Below are 26,294 nucleotides of genomic sequence, written 5' to 3' on the forward strand. Positions count from 1 at the left end.
GAAAAATAAAAAAAATAAAAAAAATTCGTCTCCCCCCTCCTCTTTTCAAAATATAGATGGACTAGTCCTGGGTAAACTGCCAAATCGCTGCGCGTGACGCTAACGTTTTTTTTAAATAAATAAATAAATGCGCCGTTTACAAATAAATTTATGCAAACCAACACACCTGAAGATGACCGTTTGAGTTATGGTCGAAACGTCGTGAGAATTTTTTATTGTTTTATATATATTTTATTATTTTGTTGTTTCTCTTCAACGTGACTTTACCGAAAAAACTAAGAATATAGCTTTTTAATATTTTTGATTTTTGTTTTGTTTATTACGTATATTTTGTTTGTTTCGCTTTAAAGCTTTCGTGACTGCAGGGATTAATACCCTTGGTTCTTTCGGTAAAGTTACCACCACGTAGATAGGGAAATTAAAAAAAATAATCATGTCATTGTTTTATGTTTTTATTATTTTTATTATTTCCCTTCTACGTGACTTTACCGAAAGAACCAAGAATATTTTGTATGTTGTTGTTGTTTGTAATGTTTATCCAGGGCTGCTCCACCCCCCCACCCACACCCAGAGCGCTATAACGAGATCGTTGTGATTTCGATTTAAAGCTTTCGTGACTGCAATGATTAATCTTCTTTGGTTCTTTCGGTCGCTTGTGTTGTGGCCGAAACGTCGTGAGAATATTATTGTATTATTTTATTTTATCAATTTATTATTTTATTCTCATTCTACGTGACTTTACCGAAAGAACCAAAGAAGAGATCGTTGTGATTTCGGGGTCGCGCCCAGCAGGGCCCACCCTGGATGATAACTGAAAGTCGAGGGACGAGATGCACGTGGCGGGGTACGGGGAGTTCGTGCAGGCGATGGTGGCCGGGCTGAGAGCATCGACACACCACGCTTGAGATAAACACCAACCACCACCACCACCACCCTGTGTTCAACAACCACCACCACACAGTGTGTTCAACTACCACCACCACACAGTGTGTTCAACTACCACCACCACCCTGTTCAACTACCACCACCACCCTGTTCAACTACCACCACCACCCTGTTCAACAACCACCACCACACAGTGTGTTCAACTACCACCACCACCCTGTTCAACTACCACCACCACCACACTGTTCAACTACCACCACCACACACTGTGTTCAACAACCACCACCACACAGTGTGTTCAACTACCACCACCACCCTGTTCAACTACCACCACCACCCTGTTCAACTACCACCACCACCACACTGTTCAACTACCACCACCACACACTGTGTTCAACAACCACCACCACACAGTGTGTTCAACAACCACCACCACACAGTGTGTTCAACTACCACCACCACCCTGTTCAACAACCACCACCACCACACACAGTGTTCAACAACCACCACACTTTGTTGAACCACCACCGCAGTGTTCAACAACCACCACCACCACACAGTGTTCAACAACCACTACCACCACACAGTGTTCAACAACCACTACCACCACACAGTGTTCAACAACCACCACCACCACACAGTGTTCAACAACCACTACCACCACACAGTGTTCAACAACCACCACCACCACACAGTGTTCAACAAGCACCACCACCACACACAGTGTTCAACAACCACCACCACCACACACTGTGTTCAACAACCACCACCACCACCACACACTGTGTTCAACAACCACCACACTTTGTTGAACCACCACCACAGTGTGTTCAACCACCACTTCCACCATCACCACCACCACACAAACTGCACTCTGGCTCTGTAGAAAGGAGCTCGAGACTGGGATCGAACCCAGCCGCCTCTCGCTGCTAGGCCCTGGGTCTTCACGCTGATGCCCTCGGAGATGAAATCGATGGAAGTTGTCAAGACCCAGGCAGCTGCTGTGGTTGGAGAGCTCTGTGTACGTGTGTACGTGTGTGTGTGTACTTGTGTGTGAGTGTGTGTGTACTTGTGTCTGAGTGTGTGTGTACGTGTGTGTGTGTACTTGTGTGTGAGTGTGTGTGTACGTGTGTGTGTACTTGTGTGTGTGTACGTGTGTGTGTGCGTGTGTCTGTGTGTGTGTACTTGTGTGTGTGTGTATGTGTGTACGTGTGTGTGTACGTGTGTCTGTGTGTGTGTACGTGTGTGTGTACTTGTGTGTACTTGTGTGTGAGTGTGTGTGTACGTGTGTGTACTTGTGTGTGTGTACGTGTGTCTGTGTGTGTACGTGTGCTTGTGTGTAATTGTGTGTGTAATTGTGTGCGTACGTGTGTGTGTTGTATGTGTACGTGTGTGTACATGTGTGTGTGTACTTGTGTGTGCGTGTGTGTGTACGTGTGTGCGTGTGTGTGTACGTGTGTGTGTGTGAGGTGCTCGCTAACAGCACTTGCCCCTACAGTCTGTTAAGGCTATATGGGGGATCTTTGTCTTTTTGTGTGTACTTGTGTGTGTACATGTGTGTGTAATTGTGTGTGTAATTGTGTGTGTACGTGTGTGTGTATGTATGTACGTGTGTGTACTTGTGTGTGTACTTGTGTGTGTGTACGTGCGTACGTGTATGTGTACGTGTGCGTGTAGGTCAGCTCGGCCTCAAATGAGTACCCGGTGCTGTGTGTAAACATCGCCACTGGGGGAGACAAAGGCGGCCGGGCGTGGTGCTGGCCACCCACCCCCTCGTGTGCCGTTCCGGCCTTCATAGGTGCTCGCTAACAGCACTTGCCCCTACAGCCTGTTGAGGCTATACGGGGAATCTTTGTGTTCTAACCGGATGTATTTGGAATGTTCCACTGATGCCACCGAGACCAACAGCTGACTGCACTTGAGTACCTTGATTCATCTCGTGTGAGTCTGTGGGTCTTTGTGTGAGTCTGTGGGTCTTTGTGTGAGTCTGTGGGTCTCTGCGTGAGTCTGTGGGTCTTTGTGTGAGTCTGTGGGTCTCTGTGTGAGTCTGTGGGTCTCTGTGTGAGTCTGTGGCACTCTCTGTGTAAGTCTGTGGGTCTCTGTGCGAGTCTGTGGGTCTCTGTGTGAGTCTGTGGGTCTCTGTGTGAGTCTGTGGGTCTCTGTGTGAGTCTGTGGGTCTCTGTGTGAGTCTGTGGATCTCTGTGTGAGTCTGTGGGTCTCTGTGTGAGTCTGTGGGTCTCTGTGCGAGTCTGTGGGTCTCTGTGTGAGTCTGTGGGTCTCTGTGTGAGTCTGTGGGTCTCTGTGTGAGTCTGTGGGTCTCTGTGCGAGTCTGTGGGTCTCTGTGTGAGTCTGTGGGTCTCTCTGTGTCTGTCTGTTTGGGCTGTGTGAGTCTGTGAGGCTCTCTGTGAGTCTGTGAGTCTCTGTGTGAGTCTGTGGGTCTCTGTGTGAGTCTGTGGGTCTCTGTGCGAGTCTGTGGGTCTCTGTGCGAGTCTGTGGGTCTCTGTGTGAGTCTGTGGGTCTCTGTGTGAGTCTGTGGGTCTCTGTGTGAGTCTGTGGGTCTCTGTGTGAGTCTGCGGGTCTCTGTGTGAGTCTGCGGGTCTCTGTATGAGTGTGGCATTCTCTGTGAGTCTTTGTGTGAGTCTGTGGGTCTCTCTGTGAGTCTGTGGGTCTCTGTGTGAGTCTGTGGGTCTCTGTGTGAGTCTGTGAGTCTCTGTGTGAGTCTGTGGGTCTCTGTGTGAGTCTGTGAGTCTCTGTGTGAGTCTGTGTGTCTCTGTGTGAGTGTGGCACTCTCTGTGAATCTCTGTGTGAGTCTGTGGGTCTCTCTTTGCGAGTCTGTGGGTCTCTGTGTGAGTCTGTGGTCTCTGCGTGAGTCTGTGGGTCTCTGTGTGAGTCTGTGGATCTCTGTGTGAGTCTGTGGGTCTCTGTGTGAGTCTGTGTATCTCTGTGTGAGTCTGTGGGTCTCTGTGTGAGTCTGTGAGTCTCTGTGCGAGTCTGTGGGTCTCTCTGTGAGTCTGTGGGTCTCTGTGTGAGTCTGTGGGTCTCTGTGTGAGTCTGTGGGTCTATGTGTGAGTCTGTGGGCCTCTCTGTGAGTCTGTGGGTCTCTGTTTGAGTCTGTGGGTCTCTGTGTGAGTCTGTGGATCTCTGTGTGAGTCTGTGGGTCTCTGTGTGAGTCTGTGGATCTCTGTGTGAGTCTGTGGGTCTCTGCGTGAGTCTGTGGGTCTCTGTGTATGAGTCTGTGGATCTCTGTGTGAGTCTGTGGATCTCTGTGTGAGTCTGTGGGACTCTATCTATGAGTCTGTGGGTCTCTGTGTGAGTCTGTGGATCTCTGTGTGAGTCTGTGGGTCTCTGTGTGAGTCTGTGGATCTCTGTGTGAGTCTGTGGGTCTCTGTGTGAGTCTGTGGATCTCTGTGTGAGTCTGTGGGTCCCTGCGTGAGTCTGTGGGTCTCTGTGTATGAGTCTGTGGATCTCTGTGTGAGTCTGTGGATCTCTGTGTGCGTCTGTGGGTCCTCTGTGTGGGTCTCTTGTGTGAGTCTATGGGTCTCTGTGTGAGTCTATGGGTCTGTGTGTGTCTAACACCACTTGCCCCAACAGTCTGAGGCTACACGGGGGATCTTTGTCTTTGTGTTGTTGGTGGTGAGAGGAACGCTCCCCACCCATCGCGCGTCACGTGGTGGTACAGCCCCACTCGGGACGCATCCGTGTTGCTTTTTGCTTCCCCGCTCACCACTCACTCACCTACCCTGATCGCTCACCACTCACTCACCTACCCTCACCACTCACTCACCTACCCTGATCGCTCACTCACCTACCCTGATCACTCACTCACCTACCCTGATCACTCACCACTCACTCACCTACCCTGATCACTCACCACTCACTCACCTACCCTGATCGCTCACTCACCTACCCTGATCGCTCACCACTCACTCACCTACCCTGATCGCTCACCACTCACTCACCTACCCTCACCACTCACTCACCTACCCTGATCGCTCCTCACTCACTCACCTACCCTGATCGCTCACTAACCTACCCTGATCGCTCACTCACCTACCCTGCCCCGCTCTCCACTCACTCACCTACCCTGATCGCTCACCACTCACTCACCTACCCTGTTCGCTCACTCACCTATCCCGCTCTCTCACCACTCACTCACTGGGTGACCCCCTCACCTCCTCCCCCTCCCTCCCTGGGGCAGATGGAGCCGCGTGCTCCCCGGCGGGTGGCCCTGCTGGGCTCCGTGTGGCTGGCCCTGCTGGGCCCCGTGTGGCTGGCCCTGCTGGGCCCCGTACGGGCCGCCTCCCTGGACAAGACGTTCACCTTCTCGGTGGCTGCTGGACAGCAGGAGTGCTTCTCGCAGCCCATGAAGCGAGACGCCATCCTGGAGGTGGAGTTCCAGGTGAGAGGAGCTCGACCTGGTGTGTGCCTCCATCTCTCTCTCTCTCCATCTCTCTCTCTCCATCTCTCTCTCTCTCCATCTCTCTCTCTCCATCTCTCTCTCTCCATCTCTCCCGATCTCTCTCCATCTCTCTATCTCTCTCTCCATCTCTCTCTCCATCTCTCTCTCCATCTCTCCCCCCATCTCTCCCCATCTCGCTCCATCTCTCTCTCTCCATCTCTCTCCCTCTCTCTCTCCATCTCTCTCTCCATCTCTCTCCCCATCTCTCTCCATCTCTCTCCATCTCTCTCCATCTCTCTCCCCATCTCTCTCTTCCCATCTCTCTCTCTCCATCTCTCTCTCTCCATCTCGCTCTCCATCTCTCTCTCTCCTTCTCTCTCTCCATCTCTCTCTCCATCTCTCTCTCTCCATCTCTCTCTCTCCTTCTCTCTCTCCATCTCTCTCCCCATCTCTCTCTCTCCATCTCTCTCCCCATCTCTCTCTCCATCTCTCCATCTCTCTCTCCATCTCTCTCCCTCTCCATCTCTCTGTGGTTTTCACACCTGATGATGGTTGCTTGTGTTGGTAATCGAAAGGTCGTGATCATTTTATTTTTATTATTTTATTATTTCCCTTCTACGTGACTTTACCGAAAGAACACAAGGAGCATCCACCCACTTTTCTCGAGCGCGTCAAAGTCGATTCATTACGGGGTGAAATGATCCAGTTTTTACTTTTGAGTGCAAATTTAATTGTGTGTGTGTGCACTTGCCCCTACAGTCTGTTGTTACAGGCCACACGGAGGGGGATCTTTGTCTTTGGTCCGTTGCAATGAAAAGACTTGGAGTGTATATGCTTAGCTCTTTCGGTAAAGTCACGGTTGAAGGGAAACAATAAAACAATAAAAATATATATAAAACAATAAAATTCTCACGACGTTTTGACCATAACACAAACGGTCATCATCAGGTGTGAAAAAACCAACGGCAAGAAACATTTGAAAGAAGTGGCGGTTTGTATTTATTTATTTTTAAACGGTATCTGTATTTATTTATTTTTAAATACTAAATAAATACAAACACCGTAAAAAATATAAATAAATAAATAAATGCGGACCGCCACTTCTTTCAAATGTTTCATGTCGTTGGTTTTCACACCTGATGATGACCGTTTGTGTTACGGTCGAAACGTCGTGAGAATTTTTATTGTTTTATATATATAATTATTTTATTGTTTCCCTTCAACGTGACTTTACCGAAAGAGCTAAGAATATGAATTACTGCAGTCACGAAAGCTTTAAATCAAGACTTGGAGTGGTTTATTTGTTTTATTGACTGCTAGCTGTACTACCCGGGCTTCGATTCACCACGCCCGGCCGCCTTTGTCTCCCCCAGTGGCGATGTTTACTAACACACACACCGCACCGGGTTACTCATTTGAGGCTGAGTCCGACCTAGGGGAGGCCCAGGTACCGGTTCAGATAATCGCTGTCACTGGCGGTGTCGGCCGTGAGCGGGACTCGAACTCGGGTCGCCGGGTTCGTAGCACGGCGTTGCGCTAACCACTACGCAGTCCCGTCCCCCCCACACACACACAGGATAAAGACAAAATCCCCCATGTAGCATGTAGGGGGCAAGCGCTGTTAGCGAGCAGCACCTTAGAAGGCCGGCACGGCACACGAGGGGGTGGGTGGCCAGCACCACGCCCGGCCGGCCGCCTTTGTCTCCACCAGTGGCGATGTTCAGACAACCACAGAAGTTACTCGTTTGAGGCTGAGTCGATCTAAGGGAGGCCCAGGACCGGTTCAAATAATCGTCTCCGGTTGGTGGCCGTGAGCGGGAATCGAACTCGGGTCGCCGGGTTCGTAGCGCGGCGTGGCGCTAACCACTACACTACCGCTCCCCACACACAAACACACACAGATACACACACACCCAGATACACACACCCAGATACACACACACAGACACACACACACACACAGACACACACACACACAGACACACACAGACACACACAGACACACACACACAGACACACACACAGACACACACACAGACACACAGACAGCGCGCTAACCGCTACGCTACAATGCGTCACGCTTCCACGTGCGCGGGTCACGTGACACATTTGACGTCACAGCTCACTCGCCGTGCAAAACAAATACGTATTATTGAGCTCCACCCCCCCCCCCAAAAAAATCACAAAACTGTTATTTTTATAACGTTTGCATGGTGTACAGTCTGCAAAGTACCCACATGGCACAAATTTCCAGTTTGTTGCATGTCGGGAAGTACGCTAAAACATTTTGAACAGACAGCACACAATCACAACTTTGCCTTTTCCACATATGGAGATAACGGAGTCGTTTTTCGTTGTGCGTGCGTCTGGGTGACGTCGCCCCGGCCTGCCAGGTCATCGATGGGGGCGAGCTGGACATCAACTTCGTCGCCGTGTCACCCGGCGGACTCACGGTCGCCCGCGACGAGAGGAAGCAGGACAACACGCATAGGCGAGTGTGGCCTGCACGAGGAAAAGGGGGCATTGCCCGAAACGTCGCCCGTTTGTGTGTCCCATGTTAGTGCAAGTCGTGCGCGGGTCTGTGGGCTTCTGTGTGAGCCTGCGGGTCTGTGTGTTAGTCTATGGGTCTGTGTTAGTCTCTGGGTCTGTGTGTTAGTCTATGGGTCTGTGTGTTAGTCTATGGGTCTGTGTGTTAGTCTCTAGGTCTATGGGTTAGTCTCTGGGTCTGTGTGTTAGTCTCTGGGTCTATGTGTTAGTCTCTGGGTCTATGTGTTAGTCTATGGGTCTATGTGTTAGTCTATGGGTGTATGTGTTAGTCTATGGGTCTATGTGTTAGTCTCTGGGTCTATGTGTTAGTCTCTGGGTCTATGTGTTAGTCTATGGGTCTATGTGTTAGTCTATGGGTCTATGTGTTAGTCTATGGGTCTGTGTGTTAGGCTATGGGTCTGTGTGTTAGGCTATGGGTCTATGTGTTAGTATCGATCTGTGTGTTAGTCTATGGGTCTGTGTGTTAGTCTCTGGGTCTGTGTGTTAGTCTATGGGTATGTGTGTTAGTCTATGGATCTATGTGTTAGTCTATGGGTCTGTGTTAGTCTATGGGTCTGTGTTAGTCTATGGGTGAGTCTATGGATCTGTGTTAGTCTCTGGGTCTCTGTGTGTCTCTGGGTATGTGTGTTAGTCTCTGGGTCTATGTGTTAGTCTCTGGGTCTGTGTGTGTCTCTGGGTATGTGTGTTAGTCTCTGGGTCTATGTGTTAGTCTATGGGTCTGTGTGTTAGGCTATAGGTCTATGTGTTAGTATCGGTCTGTGTGTTAGTCTATGGGTCTGTGTGTTAGTCTCTGGGTCTGTGTGTTAGTCTATGGGTCTGTGTGTTAGTCTATGGATCTATGTGTTAGTCGATGGGTCTGTGTTAGTCTATGGGTGAGTCTATGGATCTGTGTTAGTCTCTGGGTCTATGTGTTAGTCTATGGGTCTCTGTGTGTCTCTGGGTATGTGTGTTAGTCTCTGGGTCTATGTGTTAGTCTTAGTCTTTGGGTCGCTATGCGAGTCTGCGGATCTGAGTCTGTGGGTCTATGTGCGAGTCAAGAAATCTGTGCGAGTTTTGTGGGTCTCTGTGCGAGTCTACAAATCTCTGGGTGAGTTAAGAAATCTTTATGTGAGCCTATGGGTCTCTGTGCGAGTCTATAAATCTATGTGAGCCTATGGGTATCTTGAGTCTATAAATCTCTGTATTCGTCTCTGGCTCCGAGTATATGGCTCAGTGCGAGTCTATGGATCTGTGTTAGTCTCTGGGTCTGTGTGTTAGTCTCTGGGTCTATGTGTTAATCTATGGGTCTGTGTTAGTCTCTCGGTGAGTCTACAGATCTGTGTTAGTCTCTGGGTCTATGTGTTAGTCTCTGGGTCTATGTGTTAGTCTATGGGTCTATGTGTTAGTCTATTGGTCTCTGTGTGAGTCTATGGGTCTGTGTTAGTCTATTTCTCTCTGTGTGAGTCTATTTGTCTCTGTGTGAGTCTATGGGTCTTTGTGTTAGTCTCTGGGTTTATTTGTGAGTCTATGGGTCTCTGTGTTAGTCTATGGGTCTATGTGTTAGTCTATGGGTCTATGTGTTAGTCTATGGGTCTGTGTGTTAGGCTATGGGTCTGTGTGTTAGGCTATGGGTCTATGTGTTAGTATCGGTCTGTGTGTTAGTCTATGGGTATGTGTGTTAGTCTATGGATCTATGTGTTAGTCTATGGGTCTGTGTTAGTCTATGGGTCTGTGTTAGTCTATGGGTGAGTCTATGGATCTGTGTTAGTCTCTGGGTCTATGTGTTAGTCTATGGGTCTATGTGTTAGTCTATGGGTCTCTGTGTGTCTCTGGGTATGTGTGTTAGTCTCTGGGTCTATGTGTTAGTCTCTGGGTCTGTGTGTGTCTCTGGGTATGTGTGTTAGTCTCTGGGTCTATGTGTTAGTCTATGGGTCTGTGTGTTAGTCTCTAGGTCTGTGTGTTAGTCTATGGGTCTGTGTGTTAGTCTATGGATCTATGTGTTAGTCGATGGGTCTGTGTTAGTCTATGGGTGAGTCTATGGATCTGTGTTAGTCTCTGGGTCTATGTGTTAGTCTATGGGTCTCTGTGTGTCTCTGGGTATGTGTGTTAGTCTCTGGGTCTATGTGTTAGTCTTAGTCTTTGGGTCGCTATGCGAGTCTGCGGATCTGAGTCTGTGGGTCTATGTGCGAGTCAAGAAATCTGTGCGAGTTTGTGGGTCTCTGTGCGAGTCTACAAATCTCTGGGTGAGTTAAGAAATCTTTATGTGAGCCTATGGGTCTCTGTGCGAGTCTATAAATCTATGTGAGCCTATGGGTATCTTGAGTCTATAAATTTCTGTATTCGTCTCTGGCTCCGAGTATATGGCTCAGTGCGAGTCTATGGATCTGTGTTAGTCTCTGGGTCTGTGTGTTAGTCTCTGGGTCTATGTGTTAATCTATGGGTCTGTGTTAGTCTCTCGGTGAGTCTATAGATCTGTGTTAGTCTCTGGGTCTATGTGTTAGTCTCTGGGTCTATGTGTTAGTCTATGGGTCTATGTGTTAGTCTATTGGTCTCTGTGTGAGTATATGGGTCTGTGTTAGTCTATTTCTCTCTGTGTGAGTCTATTGGTCTCTGTGTGAGTCTATGGGTCTTTGTGTTAGTCTCTGGGTTTATTTGTGAGTCTATGGGTCTCTGTGTTAGTCTATGGGTCTGTGTCAGTCTATTGGTCTATGTGTTAGTCTCCGGGTCTATGTGTTAGTCTATGGGTCTGTGTTAGTCTCTGGGCATGTGTGTTAGTCTCTGGGTCTCTGTGTGAGTCTATGGATCTGTGTTAGTCTCTAGGTCTATGTGTTAGTCTCTGGGTCTATGTGTTAGTCTCTGGGTCTATGTGTTATTCTAAGGGTCTATGTGTTAGTCTATGGGTCTGTGTGTTAGTCTCTGGGTCTGTGTGTTAGTCTCTGGGTCTGTGTGTTAGTCTCTGGGTCTACGTGTTAGTCTATGGGTCTGTGTTAGTCTCTGGGTCTATGTGTGAGTCTATGGATCTGTGTTAGTCTCTGGGTCTATGTGTTAGTCTCTTGTTCTATGTGTTAGTCTCTGGGTCTATGTGTTAGTCTCTGGGTCTATGTGTTAGTCTCTTGTTCTATGTGTTAGTCTCTGGGTCTGTGTGTTAGTCTCTGGGTCGATGTGTTAGTCTATGGGTCTGTGTGACTCTGCGGGTCTATGTGTTAGTCTATGGGTCTATGTGTTAGTTTCTGGGTCTGTGTTAGTCTCTGGGTCTCTGTGTGAGTCTATGGATCTGTGTTAGTCTCTGGGTCTATGTTTTACTCTCTGGGTCTATGTGTTAGTCTATGGGTCTCTGTGTGAGTCTATGGGTCTCTGTGTGAGTCTATGGGTCTCTGTGTTAGTCTATGGGTCTGTGTTAGTCTCTGGGTGAGTCTATGGATCTGTGTTAGTCTCTGGGTCTATGTGTTAGTCTCTGGGTATGTGTGTTAGTCTCTGCGTCTATGTGTTAGTCTATGGGTCTGTGTTAGTCTCTGGGTATGTGTGTTAGTCTCTGGGTCTGTGTGTTAGTCTATGGGTCTATGTGTTAGTCTATGGGTCTATGTGTTAATCTATGGGTCTGTGTTAGTCTCTGGGTCTGTGTGTTAGTCTCTGGGTCTATGTGTTAGTCTATGGGTCTATGTGTTAGTCTCTGGGTCTGTGTGTGTTTCTGGGTATGTGTTAGTCTCTGGGTCTATGTGTTAGTCTATGGGTCTATGTGTTAGTCTATGGGTCTGTGTTAGTCTCTGTGTATGTGTGTTAGTCTCTGGGTCTGTGTGTTAGTCTCTGGGTCTGTGTGTCTCTGGGTATGTGTGTTAGTCTGTGGGTCTGTGTGTTAGTCTATGAGTCTGTGTGTTAGGCTGTGGGTCTATGTGTTAGTATCGGTCTGTGTGTTAGTCTATGGGTCTGTGTTAGTCTATGGGTCTGTGTTAGTCTATGGGTCTGTGTTAGTCTATGGGTGAGTCTATGGATCTGTGTTAGTCTCTGGGTCTATGTGTTAGTCTATGGGTCTCTGTGTGTCTCTGGGTATGCGTCTTAGTCTCTGGGTCTATGTGTTAGTCTTAGTCTTTGGGCCGCTATGCGAGTCTGCGGATCTGAGTCTGCAGGTCTATGTGCGAGTCAAGAAATCTGTGCGAGTTTGTGGGTCTCTGTGCGAGTCTACAAATCTCTGGGTGAGTTTAGAAATCTTCATGTGAGCCTATGGGTCTCTGTGCGAGTCTATAAATTTTTGTGAGCCTATGGGTCTCTTGAGTCTATAAATCTCTGTATTCGTCTCTGGCTTCGAGTATATGGCTCAGTGCGAGTCTATGGATCTGTGTTAGTCTCTGGGTCTGTGTGTTAGTCTCTGGGTCTATGTGTTAGTCTATGGGTCTGTGTTAGTCTCTGGGTGAGTCTATGGATCTGTGTTAGTCTCTGGGTCTATGTGTTAGTCTCTGGGTCGATGTGTTAGTCTCTGGGTCTATGTGTTAGTCTATGGGTCTATGTGTTAGTCTATGGGTCTATGTGTTAGTCTATGGGTCTAAGTGTGGTGAGTCTATGGGTCTCTGTGTGAGTCTATGGGTCACTGTGTGAGTCTATGGATCTCTGTGTTAGTCTATGGGTCTGTGTTAGTCTATGGGTCTGTGTTAGTCTCTGGGTCTATGTGTTAGTCTCTGGGTCTGTGTGTTAGTCTCTGGGTCTATGTGTTAGTCTCTGGGTCTATGTGTTATTCTCTGGGTCTGTGTTAGTCTCTGGGTCTGTGTTAGTCTCTGGGTCTGTGTTAGTCGCTGGGTCTATGTGTTAGTCTCTGGGTCTGTGTGTTAGTCTCTGAGTCTGTGTGTTCGTCTCTGGGTTTGTGTTAGTCTATGGGTCTATGTGTTAGTCTCTGGGTCTGTGTGTGAGTCTATGGATCTGTGTTAGTCTCTGGGTCTATGTGATATTCTCTGGGTCTATGTGTTAGTCTATGGGTCTATGTGTTAGTCTATGGGTCTATGTGTTAGTCTATGGGTCTATGTGTGGTGAGTCTATGGGACTCTGTGTGAGTCTATGGGTCACTGTGTGAGTCTATGGATCTCTGTGTTAGTCTATGGGTCTGTGTTAGTCTATGGGTCTGTGTTAGTCTCTGGGTCTATGTGTTAGTCTCCGGGTCTGTGTGTTAGTCTCTGGGTCTATGTGTTAGTCTCTGGGTCTATGTGTTATTCTCTGGGTCTGTGTTAGTCTCTGGGTCTGTGTTAGTCTCTGGGTCTGTGTTAGTCTCTGGGTCTATGTGTTAGTCTCTGGGTCTGTGTGTTAGTCTCTGGGTCTGTGTGTTAGTCTCTGGGTCTGTGTGTTCGTCTCTGGGTTTCCGTTAGTCTATGGGTCTATGTGTTAGTCTCTGGGTCTGTGTGTGAGTCTATGGATCTGTGTTAGTCTCTGGGTCTATGTGTTAATCTCTGGGTCTATGTGTTAATCTCTGGGTCTATGTGTTACTCTATGGGTCTATGTGTTAGTCTATGGGTCTGTGTTAGTCTCTGGGTCTGTGTGTTAGTCTCTGGGTCTATGTGTTAGTCTATGGGTCTATGTGTTAGTCTCTGGGTCTGTGTGTGTTTCTGGGTATGTGTTAGTCTCTGGGTCTATGTGTTAGTCTATGGGTCTCAATGTGTCTGTGTTAGTCTCTGTGTATGTGTTTTAGTCTCTGGGTCTATGTGTTAGTCTCTGGGTCTGTGTGTCTCTGGGTATGTGTGTTAGTCTGTGGGTCTGTGTGTTAGTCTATGAGTCTGTGTGTTAGGCTATGGGTCTATGTGTTAGTATCGGTCTGTGTGTTAGTCTCTGGGTCTGTGTTAGTCTATGGGTCTGTGTTAGTCTATGGGTCTGTGTTAGTCTATGGGTGAGTCTATGGATCTGTGTTAGTCTCTGGGTCTATGTGTTAGTCTATGGGTCTCTGTGTGTCTCTGGGTATGCGTCTTAGTCTCTGGGTCTATGTGTTAGTCTTAGTCTTTGGGTCGCTATGTGAGTCTGCGGATCTCTGAGTCTGCAGGTCTATGTGCGAGTCAAGAAATCTGTGCGAGTTTGTGGGTCTCTGTGCGAGTCTACAAATCTCTGGGTGAGTTTAGAAATCTTCATGTGAGCCTATGGGTCTCTGTGCGAGTCTATAAATCTTTGTGAGCCTATGGGTCTCTTGAGTCTATAAATCTCTGTATTCGTCTCTGGCTTCGAGTATATGGCTCAGTGCGAGTCTATGGATCTGTGTTAGTCTCTGGGTCTGTGTTTTAGTCTCTGGGTCTATGTGTTAGTCTATGGGTCTGTGTTAGTCTCTGGGTGAGTCTATGGATCTGTGTTAGTCTCTGGGTCTATGTGTTAGTCTCTGGGTCTATGTGTTAGTCTCTGGGTCTATGTGTTAGTCTATGGGTCTATGTGTTAGTCTATGGGTATATGTGTTAGTCTATGGGTCTATGTGTGGTGAGTCTATGGGTCTCTGTGTGAGTCTATGGGTCACTGTGTGAGTCTATGGGTCACTGTGTTAGCCTATGGGTATATGTGTTAGTCTATGGATCTGTGTTAGTCTCTGGGTCTAATGTGTTATTCTCTGGGTCTCTGTGTGAGTCTATGGATCTGTGTTAGTCTCGGGTCTACGTGTTAGTCTATGGGTCTCTGTGTGAGTCTATGGGTCTGTGTTAGTCTATGGCTCTCTGTGTGAGTCTATGGGTCTCTGTGTGAGTCTATGGGTCTCTGTGTGAGTCTATGGGTCTCTGTGTGAGTCTATGGGTCTCTGTGTTAGTCTATGGGTCTGTGTTAGTCTATGGGTCTATGTGTTAGTCTCGGGGTCTATGTGTTAGTCTTTGGGTCTATGTGTTTGTCTATGGGTCTGTGTTAGTCTCTGGGTATGTGTGTTAGTCTCTGGGTCTCTGTGTGAGTCTATGGGTCTCTGTTTGAGTCTATGGGTCTCTGTGTTAGTCTATGGGTCTGTGTTAGTCTATAGGTCTATATGTTAGTCTCTGGGTCTATGTGTTAGTCTTTGGGTCTGTGTGTTAGTCTCTGGGTATGTGTGTTAGTCTCTGGGTCTATGTGTTAGTCTATGGGTCTATGTGTTAGTCTATGGGTCTATGTGTTAGTCTATGGGTCTATGTGTGGTGAGTCTATGGGTCTCTGTGTGAGTCTATGGGTCACTGTGTGAGTCTATGGATCTCTGTGTTAGTCTATGGGTCTGTGTTAGTCTATGGGTCTGTGTTAGTCTCTGGGTCTATGTGTTAGTCTCTGGGTCTGTGTGTTAGTCTCTGGGTCTATGTGTTAGTCTCTGGGTCTATGTGTTATTCTCTGGGTCTGTGTTAGTCTCTGGGTCTGTGTTAGTCTCTGGGTCTGTGTTAGTCTCTGGGTCTATGTGTTAGTCTCTGGGTCTGTGTGTTAGTCTCTGGGTCTGTGTGTTCGTCTCTGGGTTTGTGTTAGTCTATGGGTCTATGTGTTAGTCTCTGGGTCTGTGTGTGAGTCTATGGATCTGTGTTAGTCTCTGGGTCTATGTGATATTCTCTGGGTCTATGTGTTAGTCTATGGGTCTATGTGTTAGTCTATGGGTCTATGTGTTAGTCTATGGGTCTATGTGTGGTGAGTCTATGGGTCTCTGTGTGAGTCTATGGGTCACTGTGTGAGTCTATGGATCTCTGTGTTAGTCTATGGGTCTGTGTTAGTCTATGGGTCTGTGTTAGTCTCTGGGTCTATGTGTTAGTCTCCGGGTCTGTGTGTTAGTCTCTGGGTCTATGTGTTAGTCTCTGTGTCTATGTGTTATTCTCTGGGTCTGTGTTAGTCTCTGGGTCTGTGTTAGTCTCTGGGTCTGTGTTAGTCTCTGGGTCTGTGTTAGTCTCTGGGTCTATGTGTTAGTCTCTGGGTCTGTGTGTTAGTCTCTGGGTCTGTGTGTTCGTCTCTGGGTTTCCGTTAGTCTATGGGTCTATGTGTTAGTCTCTGGGTCTGTGTGTGAGTCTATGGATCTGTGTTAGTCTCTGGGTCTATGTGTTAATCTCTGGGTCTATGTGTTACTCTATGGGTCTATGTGTTAGTCTATGGGTCTGTGTTAGTCTCTGGGTCTGTGTGTTAGTCTCTGGGTCTATGTGTTAGTCTATGGGTCTATGTGTTAGTCTCTGGGTCTGTGTGTGTTTCTGGGTATGTGTTAGTCTCTGGGTCTATGTGTTAGTCTATGGGTCTCAATGTGTCTGTGTTAGTCTCTGTGTATGTGTTTTAGTCTCTGGGTCTATGTGTTAGTCTCTGGGTCTGTGTGTCTCTGGGTATGTGTGTTAGTCTGTGGGTCTGTGTGTTAGTCTATGAGTCTGTGTGTTAGGCTATGGGTCTATGTGTTAGTATCGGTCTGTGTGTTAGTCTATGGGTCTGTGTTAGTCTATGGGTCTGTGTTAGTCTATGGGTCTGTGTTAGTCTATGGGTGAGTCTCTGGGTCTATGTGTTAGTCTCTGGGTCTATGTGTTAGTCTATGGGTCTCTGTGTGTCTCTGGGTATGCGTCTTAGTCTCTGGGTCTATGTGTTAGTCTTAGTCTTTGGGTCGCTATGTGAGTCTGCGGATCTCTGAGTCTGCAGGTCTATGTGCGAGTCAAGAAATCTGTGCGAGTTTGTGGGTCTCTGTGCGAGTCTACAAATCTCTGGGTGAGTTTAGAAATCTTCATGTGAGCCTATGGGTCTCTGTGCGAGTCTATAAATCTTTGTGAGCCTATGGGTCTCTTGAGTCTATAAATCTCTGTATTCATCTCTGGCTTCGAGTATATGGCTCAGTGCGAGTCTATGGATCTGTGTTAGTCTCTGGGTCTGTGTTTTAGTCTCTGGGTCTATGTGTTAGTCTATGGGTCTGTGTTAGTCTCTGGGTGAGTCTATGGATCTGTGTTAGTCTCTGGGTCTATGTGTTAGTCTCTGGGTCTATGTGTTAGTCTCTGGGTCTATGTGTTAGTCTATGGGTCTATGTGTTAGTCTATGGGTATATGTGTTAGTCTATGGGTCTATGTGTGGTGAGTCTATGGGTCTCTGTGTGAGTCTATGGGTCACTGTGTGAGTCTATGGGTCACTGTGTTAGCCTATGGGTATATGTGTTAGTCTATGGATCTGTGTTAGTCTCTGGGTCTAATGTGTTATTCTCTGGGTCTCTGTGTGAGTCTATGGATCTGTGTTAGTCTCGGGTCTACGTGTTAGTCTATGGGTCTCTGTGTGAGTCTATGGGTCTGTGTTAGTCTATGGCTCTCTGTGTGAGTCTATGGGTCTCTGTGTGAGTCTATGGGTCTCTGTGTGAGTCTATGGGTCTCTGTGTGAGTCTATGGGTCTCTGTGTTAGTCTATGGGTCTGTGTTAGTCTATGGGTCTATGTGTTAGTCTCGGGGTCTATGTGTTAGTCTTTGGGTCTATGTGTTTGTCTATGGGTCTGTGTTAGTCTCTGGGTATGTGTGTTAGTCTCTGGGTCTCTGTGTGAGTCTATGGGTCTCTGTTTGAGTCTATGGGTCTCTGTGTTAGTCTATGGGTCTGTGTTAGTCTATAGGTCTATATGTTAGTCTCTGGGTCTATGTGTTAGTCTTTGGGTCTGTGTGTTAGTCTCTGGGTATGTGTGTTAGTCTCTGGGTCTATGTGTTAGTCTCTGGGTCTATGTGTTAGTCTCTGGGTCCGTGTTAGTCTCTGGGTCTATGTGTTAATCTCTGGGTCTATGTGTTACTCTATGGGTCTCTGTGCGAGTCTATAAATCTTCGTGAGCCTATGGGTCTCTTGAGTCTATAAATCTCTGTATTCGTCTCTGGCTTCGAGTATATGGCTCAGTGCGAGTCTATGGATCTGTGTTAGTCTCTGGGTCTGTGTGTTAGTCTCTGGGTCTATGTGTTAGTCTATAGGTCTGTGTTAGTCTCTGGGTGAGTCTATGGATCTGTGTTAGTCTCTGGGTCTATGTGTTAGTCTCTGGGTCGATGTGTTAGTCTCTGGGTCTATGTGTTAGTCTATGGGTCTATGTGTTAGTCTATGGGTCTATGTGTTAGTCTATGGGTCTATGTGTGGTGAGTCTATGGGTCTCTGTGTGAGTCTATGGGTCACTGTGTGAGTCTATGGATCTCTGTGTTAGTCTATGGGTCTGTGTTAGTCTATGGGTCTGTGTTAGTCTCTGGGTCTATGTGTTAGTCTCTGGGTCTGTGTGTTAGTCTCTGGGTCTATGTGTTAGTCTCTGGGTCTATGTGTTATTCTCTGGGTCTGTGTTAGTCTCTGGGTCTGTGTTAGTCTCTGGGTCTGTGTTAGTCTCTGGGTCTATGTGTTAGTCTCTGGGTCTGTGTGTTAGTCTCTGGGTCTGTGTGTTCGTCTCTGGGTTTGTGTTAGTCTATGGGTCTATGTGTTAGTCTCTGGGTCTGTGTGTGAGTCTATGGATCTGTGTTAGTCTCTGGGTCTATGTGATATTCTCTGGGTCTATGTGTTAGTCTATGGGTCTATGTGTTAGTCTATGGGTCTATGTGTTAGTCTATGGGTCTATGTGTGGTGAGTCTATGGGTCTCTGTGTGAGTCTATGGGTCACTGTGTGAGTCTATGGATCTCTGTGTTAGTCTATGGGTCTGTGTTAGTCTATGGGTCTGTGTTAGTCTCTGGGTCTATGTGTTAGTCTCCGGGTCTGTGTGTTAGTCTCTGGGTCTATGTGTTAGTCTCTGTGTCTATGTGTTATTCTCTGGGTCTGTGTTAGTCTCTGGGTCTGTGTTAGTCTCTGGGTCTGTGTTAGTCTCTGGGTCTGTGTTAGTCTCTGGGTCTATGTGTTAGTCTCTGGGTCTGTGTGTTAGTCTCTGGGTCTGTGTGTTCGTCTCTGGGTTTCCGTTAGTCTATGGGTCTATGTGTTAGTCTCTGGGTCTGTGTGTGAGTCTATGGATCTGTGTTAGTCTCTGGGTCTATGTGTTAATCTCTGGGTCTATGTGTTACTCTATGGGTCTATGTGTTAGTCTATGGGTCTGTGTTAGTCTCTGGGTCTGTGTGTTAGTCTCTGAGTCTATGTGTTAGTCTATGGGTCTATGTGTTAGTCTCTGGGTCTGTGTGTGTTTTTGGGTATGTGTTAGTCTCTGGGTCTATGTGTTAGTCTATGGGTCTCAATGTGTCTGTGTTAGTCTCTGTGTATGTGTTTTAGTCTCTGGGTCTATGTGTTAGTCTCTGGGTCTGTGTGTCTCTGGGTATGTGTGTTAGTCTGTGGGTCTGTGTGTTAGTCTATGAGTCTGTGTGTTAGGCTATGGGTCTATGTGTTAGTATCGGTCTGTGTGTTAGTCTATGGGTCTGTGTTAGTCTATGGGTCTGTGTTAGTCTATGGGTCTGTGTTAGTCTATGGGTGAGTCTATGGATCTGTGTTAGTCTCTGGGTCTATGTGTTAGTCTATGGGTCTATGTGTTAGTCTCTGGGTCTATGTGTTAGTCTATGGGTCTATGTGTTAGTCTATGGGTATATGTGTTAGTCTATGGGTCTATGTGTGGTGAGTCTATGGGTCTCTGTGTGAGTCTATGGGTCACTGTGTGAGTCTATGGGTCACTGTGTTAGCCTATGGGTATATGTGTTAGTCTATGGATCTGTGTTAGTCTCTGGGTCTAATGTGTTATTCTCTGGGTCTCTGTGTGAGTCTATGGATCTGTGTTAGTCTCGGGTCTACGTGTTAGTCTATGGGTCTCTGTGTGAGTCTATGGGTCTGTGTTAGTCTATGGCTCTCTGTGTGAGTCTATGGGTCTCTGTGTGAGTCTATGGGTCTCTGTGTGAGTCTATGGGTCTCTGTGTGAGTCTATGGGTCTCTGTGTTAGTCTATGGGTCTGTGTTAGTCTATGGGTCTATGTGTTAGTCTCGGGGTCTATGTGTTAGTCTTTGGGTCTATGTGTTTGTCTATGGGTCTGTGTTAGTCTCTGGGTATGTGTGTTAGTCTCTGGGTCTCTGTGTGAGTCTATGGGTCTCTGTTTGAGTCTATGGGTCTCTGTGTTAGTCTATGGGTCTGTGTTAGTCTATAGGTCTATATGTTAGTCTCTGGGTCTATGTGTTAGTCTTTGGGTCTGTGTGTTAGTCTCTGGGTATGTGTGTTAGTCTCTGGGTCTATGTGTTAGTCTCTGGGTCTATGTGTTAGTCTCTGGGTCCGTGTTAGTCTCTGGGTCTATGTGTTAATCTCTGGGTCTATGTGTTACTCTATGGGTCTCTGTGCGAGTCTATAAATCTTTGTGAGCCTATGGGTCTCTTGAGTCTATAAATCTCTGTATTCGTCTCTGGCTTCGAGTATATGGCTCAGTGCGAGTCTATGGATCTGTGTTAGTCTCTGGGTCTGTGTGTTAGTCTCTGGGTCTATGTGTTAGTCTATAGGTCTGTGTTAGTCTCTGGGTGAGTCTATGGATCTGTGTTAGTCTCTGGGTCTATGTGTTAGTCTCTGGGTCGATGTGTTAGTCTCTGGGTCTATGTGTTAGTCTATGGGTCTATGTGTTAGTCTATGGGTCTATGTGTTAGTCTATGGGTCTATGTGTGGTGAGTCTATGGGTCTCTGTGTGAGTCTATGGGTCACTGTGTGAGTCTATGGATCTCTGTGTTAGTCTATGGGTCTGTGTTAGTCTATGGGTCTGTGTTAGTCTCTGGGTCTATGTGTTAGTCTCTGGGTCTGTGTGTTAGTCTCTGGGTCTATGTGTTAGTCTCTGGGTCTATGTGTTATTCTCTGGGTCTGTGTTAGTCTCTGGGTCTGTGTTAGTCTCTGGGTCTGTGTTAGTCTCTGGGTCTATGTGTTAGTCTCTGGGTCTGTGTGTTAGTCTCTGGGTCTGTGTGTTCGTCTCTGGGTTTGTGTTAGTCTATGGGTCTATGTGTTAGTCTCTGGGTCTGTGTGTGAGTCTATGGATCTGTGTTAGTCTCTGGGTCTATGTGATATTCTCTGGGTCTATGTGTTAGTCTATGGGTCTCTGTGTGTCTCTGGGTATGCGTCTTAGTCTCTGGGTCTATGTGTTAGTCTTAGTCTTTGGGTCGCTATGTGAGTCTGCGGATCTCTGAGTCTGCAGGTCTATGTGCGAGTCAAGAAATCTGTGCGAGTTTGTGGGTCTCTGTGCGAGTCTACAAATCTCTGGGTGAGTTTAGAAATCTTCATGTGAGCCTATGGGTCTCTGTGCGAGTCTATAAATCTTTGTGAGCCTATGGGTCTCTTGAGTCTATAAATCTCTGTATTCATCTCTGGCTTCGAGTATATGGCTCAGTGCGAGTCTATGGATCTGTGTTAGTCTCTGGGTCTGTGTTTTAGTCTCTTGGTCTATGTGTTAGTCTATGGGTCTGTGTTAGTCTCTGGGTGAGTCTATGGATCTGTGTTAGTCTCTGGGTCTATGTGTTAGTCTCTGGGTCTATGTGTTAGTCTCTGGGTCTATGTGTTAGTCTATGGGTCTATGTGTTAGTCTATGGGTATATGTGTTAGTCTATGGGTCTATGTGTGGTGAGTCTATGGGTCTCTGTGTGAGTCTATGGGTCACTGTGTGAGTCTATGGGTCACTGTGTTAGCCTATGGGTATATGTGTTAGTCTATGGATCTGTGTTAGTCTCTGGGTCTAATGTGTTATTCTCTGGGTCTCTGTGTGAGTCTATGGATCTGTGTTAGTCTCGGGTCTACGTGTTAGTCTATGGGTCTCTGTGTGAGTCTATGGGTCTGTGTTAGTCTATGGCTCTCTGTGTGAGTCTATGGGTCTCTGTGTGAGTCTATGGGTCTCTGTGTGAGTCTATGGGTCTCTGTGTGAGTCTATGGGTCTCTGTGTTAGTCTATGGGTCTGTGTTAGTCTATGGGTCTATGTGTTAGTCTCGGGGTCTATGTGTTAGTCTTTGGGTCTATGTGTTTGTCTATGGGTCTGTGTTAGTCTCTGGGTATGTGTGTTAGTCTCTGGGTCTCTGTGTGAGTCTATGGGTCTCTGTTTGAGTCTATGGGTCTCTGTGTTAGTCTATGGGTCTGTGTTAGTCTATAGGTCTATATGTTAGTCTCTGGGTCTATGTGTTAGTCTTTGGGTCTGTGTGTTAGTCTCTGGGTATGTGTGTTAGTCTCTGGGTCTATGTGTTAGTCTCTGGGTCTATGTGTTAGTCTCTGGGTCCGTGTTAGTCTCTGGGTCTATGTGTTAATCTCTGGGTCTATGTGTTACTCTATGGGTCTCTGTGCGAGTCTATAAATCTTCGTGAGCCTATGGGTCTCTTGAGTCTATAAATCTCTGTATTCGTCTCTGGCTTCGAGTATATGGCTCAGTGCGAGTCTATGGATCTGTGTTAGTCTCTGGGTCTGTGTGTTAGTCTCTGGGTCTATGTGTTAGTCTATAGGTCTGTGTTAGTCTCTGGGTGAGTCTATGGATCTGTGTTAGTCTCTGGGTCTATGTGTTAGTCTCTGGGTCGATGTGTTAGTCTCTGGGTCTATGTGTTAGTCTATGGGTCTATGTGTTAGTCTATGGGTCTATGTGTTAGTCTATGGGTCTATGTGTGGTGAGTCTATGGGTCTCTGTGTGAGTCTATGGGTCACTGTGTGAGTCTATGGATCTCTGTGTTAGTCTATGGGTCTGTGTTAGTCTATGGGTCTGTGTTAGTCTCTGGGTCTATGTGTTAGTCTCTGGGTCTGTGTGTTAGTCTCTGGGTCTATGTGTTAGTCTCTGGGTCTATGTGTTATTCTCTGGGTCTGTGTTAGTCTCTGGGTCTGTGTTAGTCTCTGGGTCTGTGTTAGTCTCTGGGTCTATGTGTTAGTCTCTGGGTCTGTGTGTTAGTCTCTGGGTCTGTGTGTTCGTCTCTGGGTTTGTGTTAGTCTATGGGTCTATGTGTTAGTCTCTGGGTCTGTGTGTGAGTCTATGGATCTGTGTTAGTCTCTGGGTCTATGTGATATTCTCTGGGTCTATGTGTTAGTCTATGGGTCTATGTGTTAGTCTATGGGTCTATGTGTTAGTCTATGGGTCTATGTGTGGTGAGTCTATGGGTCTCTGTGTGAGTCTATGGGTCACTGTGTGAGTCTATGGATCTCTGTGTTAGTCTATGGGTCTGTGTTAGTCTATGGGTCTGTGTTAGTCTCTGGGTCTATGTGTTAGTCTCCGGGTCTGTGTGTTAGTCTCTGGGTCTATGTGTTAGTCTCTGTGTCTATGTGTTATTCTCTGGGTCTGTGTTAGTCTCTGGGTCTGTGTTAGTCTCTGGGTCTGTGTTAGTCTCTGGGTCTGTGTTAGTCTCTGGGTCTATGTGTTAGTCTCTGGGTCTGTGTGTTAGTCTCTGGGTCTGTGTGTTCGTCTCTGGGTTTCCGTTAGTCTATGGGTCTATGTGTTAGTCTCTGGGTCTGTGTGTGAGTCTATGGATCTGTGTTAGTCTCTGGGTCTATGTGTTAATCTCTGGGTCTATGTGTTACTCTATGGGTCTATGTGTTAGTCTATGGGTCTGTGTTAGTCTCTGGGTCTGTGTGTTAGTCTCTGAGTCTATGTGTTAGTCTATGGGTCTATGTGTTAGTCTCTGGGTCTGTGTGTGTTTTTGGGTATGTGTTAGTCTCTGGGTCTATGTGTTAGTCTATGGGTCTCAATGTGTCTGTGTTAGTCTCTGTGTATGTGTTTTAGTCTCTGGGTCTATGTGTTAGTCTCTGGGTCTGTGTGTCTCTGGGTATGTGTGTTAGTCTGTGGGTCTGTGTGTTAGTCTATGAGTCTGTGTGTTAGGCTATGGGTCTATGTGTTAGTATCGGTCTGTGTGTTAGTCTATGGGTCTGTGTTAGTCTATGGGTCTGTGTTAGTCTATGGGTCTGTGTTAGTCTATGGGTGAGTCTATGGATCTGTGTTAGTCTCTGGGTCTATGTGTTAGTCTATGGGTCTATGTGTTAGTCTCTGGGTCTATGTGTTAGACTATGGGTCTATGTGTTAGTCTATGGGTATATGTGTTAGTCTATGGGTCTATGTGTGGTGAGTCTATGGGTCTCTGTGTGAGTCTATGGGTCACTGTGTGAGTCTATGGGTCACTGTGTTAGCCTATGGGTATATGTGTTAGTCTATGGATCTGTGTTAGTCTCTGGGTCTAATGTGTTATTCTCTGGGTCTCTGTGTGAGTCTATGGATCTGTGTTAGTCTCGGGTCTACGTGTTAGTCTATGGGTCTCTGTGTGAGTCTATGGGTCTGTGTTAGTCTATGGCTCTCTGTGTGAGTCTATGGGTCTCTGTGTGAGTCTATGGGTCTCTGTGTGAGTCTATGGGTCTCTGTGTGAGTCTATGGGTCTCTGTGTTAGTCTATGGGTCTGTGTTAGTCTATGGGTCTATGTGTTAGTCTCGGGGTCTATGTGTTAGTCTTTGGGTCTATGTGTTTGTCTATGGGTCTGTGTTAGTCTCTGGGTATGTGTGTTAGTCTCTGGGTCTCTGTGTGAGTCTATGGGTCTCTGTTTGAGTCTATGGGTCTCTGTGTTAGTCTATGGGTCTGTGTTAGTCTATAGGTCTATATGTTAGTCTCTGGGTCTATGTGTTAGTCTTTGGGTCTGTGTGTTAGTCTCTGGGTATGTGTGTTAGTCTCTGGGTCTATGTGTTAGTCTCTGGGTCTATGTGTTAGTCTCTGGGTCCGTGTTAGTCTCTGGGTCTATGTGTTAATCTCTGGGTCTATGTGTTACTCTATGGGTCTCTGTGCGAGTCTATAAATCTTTGTGAGCCTATGGGTCTCTTGAGTCTATAAATCTCTGTATTCGTCTCTGGCTTCGAGTATATGGCTCAGTGCGAGTCTATGGATCTGTGTTAGTCTCTGGGTCTGTGTGTTAGTCTCTGGGTCTATGTGTTAGTCTATAGGTCTGTGTTAGTCTCTGGGTGAGTCTATGGATCTGTGTTAGTCTCTGGGTCTATGTGTTAGTCTCTGGGTCGATGTGTTAGTCTCTGGGTCTATGTGTTAGTCTATGGGTCTATGTGTTAGTCTATGGGTCTATGTGTTAGTCTATGGGTCTATGTGTGGTGAGTCTATGGGTCTCTGTGTGAGTCTATGGGTCACTGTGTGAGTCTATGGATCTCTGTGTTAGTCTATGGGTCTGTGTTAGTCTATGGGTCTGTGTTAGTCTCTGGGTCTATGTGTTAGTCTCTGGGTCTGTGTGTTAGTCTCTGGGTCTATGTGTTAGTCTCTGGGTCTATGTGTTATTCTCTGGGTCTGTGTTAGTCTCTGGGTCTGTGTTAGTCTCTGGGTCTGTGTTAGTCTCTGGGTCTATGTGTTAGTCTCTGGGTCTGTGTGTTAGTCTCTGGGTCTGTGTGTTCGTCTCTGGGTTTGTGTTAGTCTATGGGTCTATGTGTTAGTCTCTGGGTCTGTGTGTGAGTCTATGGATCTGTGTTAGTCTCTGGGTCTATGTGATATTCTCTGGGTCTATGTGTTAGTCTATGGGTCTATGTGTTAGTCTATGGGTCTATGTGTTAGTCTATGGGTCTATGTGTGGTGAGTCTATGGGTCTCTGTGTGAGTCTATGGGTCACTGTGTGAGTCTATGGATCTCTGTGTTAGTCTATGGGTCTGTGTTAGTCTATGGGTCTGTGTTAGTCTCTGGGTCTATGTGTTAGTCTCCGGGTCTGTGTGTTAGTCTCTGGGTCTATGTGTTAGTCTCTGTGTCTATGTGTTATTCTCTGGGTCTGTGTTAGTCTCTGGGTCTGTGTTAGTCTCTGGGTCTGTGTTAGTCTCTGGGTCTGTGTTAGTCTCTGGGTCTATGTGTTAGTCTCTGGGTCTGTGTGTTAGTCTCTGGGTCTGTGTGTTCGTCTCTGGGTTTCCGTTAGTCTATGGGTCTATGTGTTAGTCTCTGGGTCTGTGTGTGAGTCTATGGATCTGTGTTAGTCTCTGGGTCTATGTGTTAATCTCTGGGTCTATGTGTTACTCTATGGGTCTATGTGTTAGTCTATGGGTCTGTGTTAGTCTCTGGGTCTGTGTGTTAGTCTCTGAGTCTATGTGTTAGTCTATGGGTCTATGTGTTAGTCTCTGGGTCTGTGTGTGTTTCTGGGTATGTGTTAGTCTCTGGGTCTATGTGTTAGTCTATGGGTCTCAATGTGTCTGTGTTAGTCTCTGTGTATATGTTTTAGTCTCTGGGTCTATGTGTTAGTCTCTGGGTCTGTGTGTCTCTGGGTATGTGTGTTAGTCTGTGGGTCTGTGTGTTAGTCTATGAGTCTGTGTGTTAGGCTATGGGTCTATGTGTTAGTATCGGTCTGTGTGTTAGTCTATGGGTCTGTGTTAGTCTATGGGTCTGTGTTAGTCTATGGGTCTGTGTTAGTCTATGGGTGAGTCTATGGATCTGTGTTAGTCTCTGGGTCTATGTGTTAGTCTATGGGTCTCTGTGTGTCTCTGGGTATGCGTCTTAGTCTCTGGGTCTATGTGTTAGTCTTAGTCTTTGGGTCGCTATGTGAGTCTGCGGATCTCTGAGTCTGCAGGTCTATGTGCGAGTCAAGAAATCTGTGCGAGTTTGTGGGTCTCTGTGCGAGTCTACAAATCTCTGGGTGAGTTTAGAAATCTTCATGTGAGCCTATGGGTCTCTTGAGTCTATAAATCTCTGTATTCGTCTCTGGCTTCGAGTATATGGCTCAGTGCGAGTCTA

At 46.9% G+C, this 26,294-nt stretch overlaps 1 protein-coding gene across 2 annotated transcripts in view; it reads left to right on the plus strand.

Moving 5' to 3' along the window:
- The first annotated feature begins 1,260 nt into the window (after positions 1-1,260).
- The window catches only part of LOC142907087 (transmembrane emp24 domain-containing protein 5-like), a 58,878-nt gene continuing 33,844 nt past the window's right edge, over positions 1,261-26,294 (plus strand). The window contains exons 1-3 of one of the 2 annotated variants that reach the window (XM_076056114.1): positions 1,261-1,906; positions 5,084-5,284; positions 7,678-7,775. In XM_076056114.1, the coding sequence (XP_075912229.1) occupies positions 1,838-1,906; positions 5,084-5,284; positions 7,678-7,775 (368 nt within the window). In that variant the 5' untranslated portion in view covers positions 1,261-1,837. Of the gene's footprint in view, positions 1,907-2,763; positions 2,827-5,083; positions 5,285-7,677; positions 7,776-26,294 lie in introns of those variants that run through there. The other variant, XM_076056115.1, reaches the window with a different exon arrangement.

The sequence above is a fragment of the Petromyzon marinus genome, chromosome 74 (assembly GCF_048934315.1).
Source record: "Petromyzon marinus isolate PM22_M1 ecotype Great Lakes invasive population chromosome 74, UKy_Petmar_22M1.pri1.0, whole genome shotgun sequence".
Classification (NCBI taxonomy): Eukaryota; Metazoa; Chordata; class Hyperoartia; order Petromyzontiformes; family Petromyzontidae; genus Petromyzon; species Petromyzon marinus.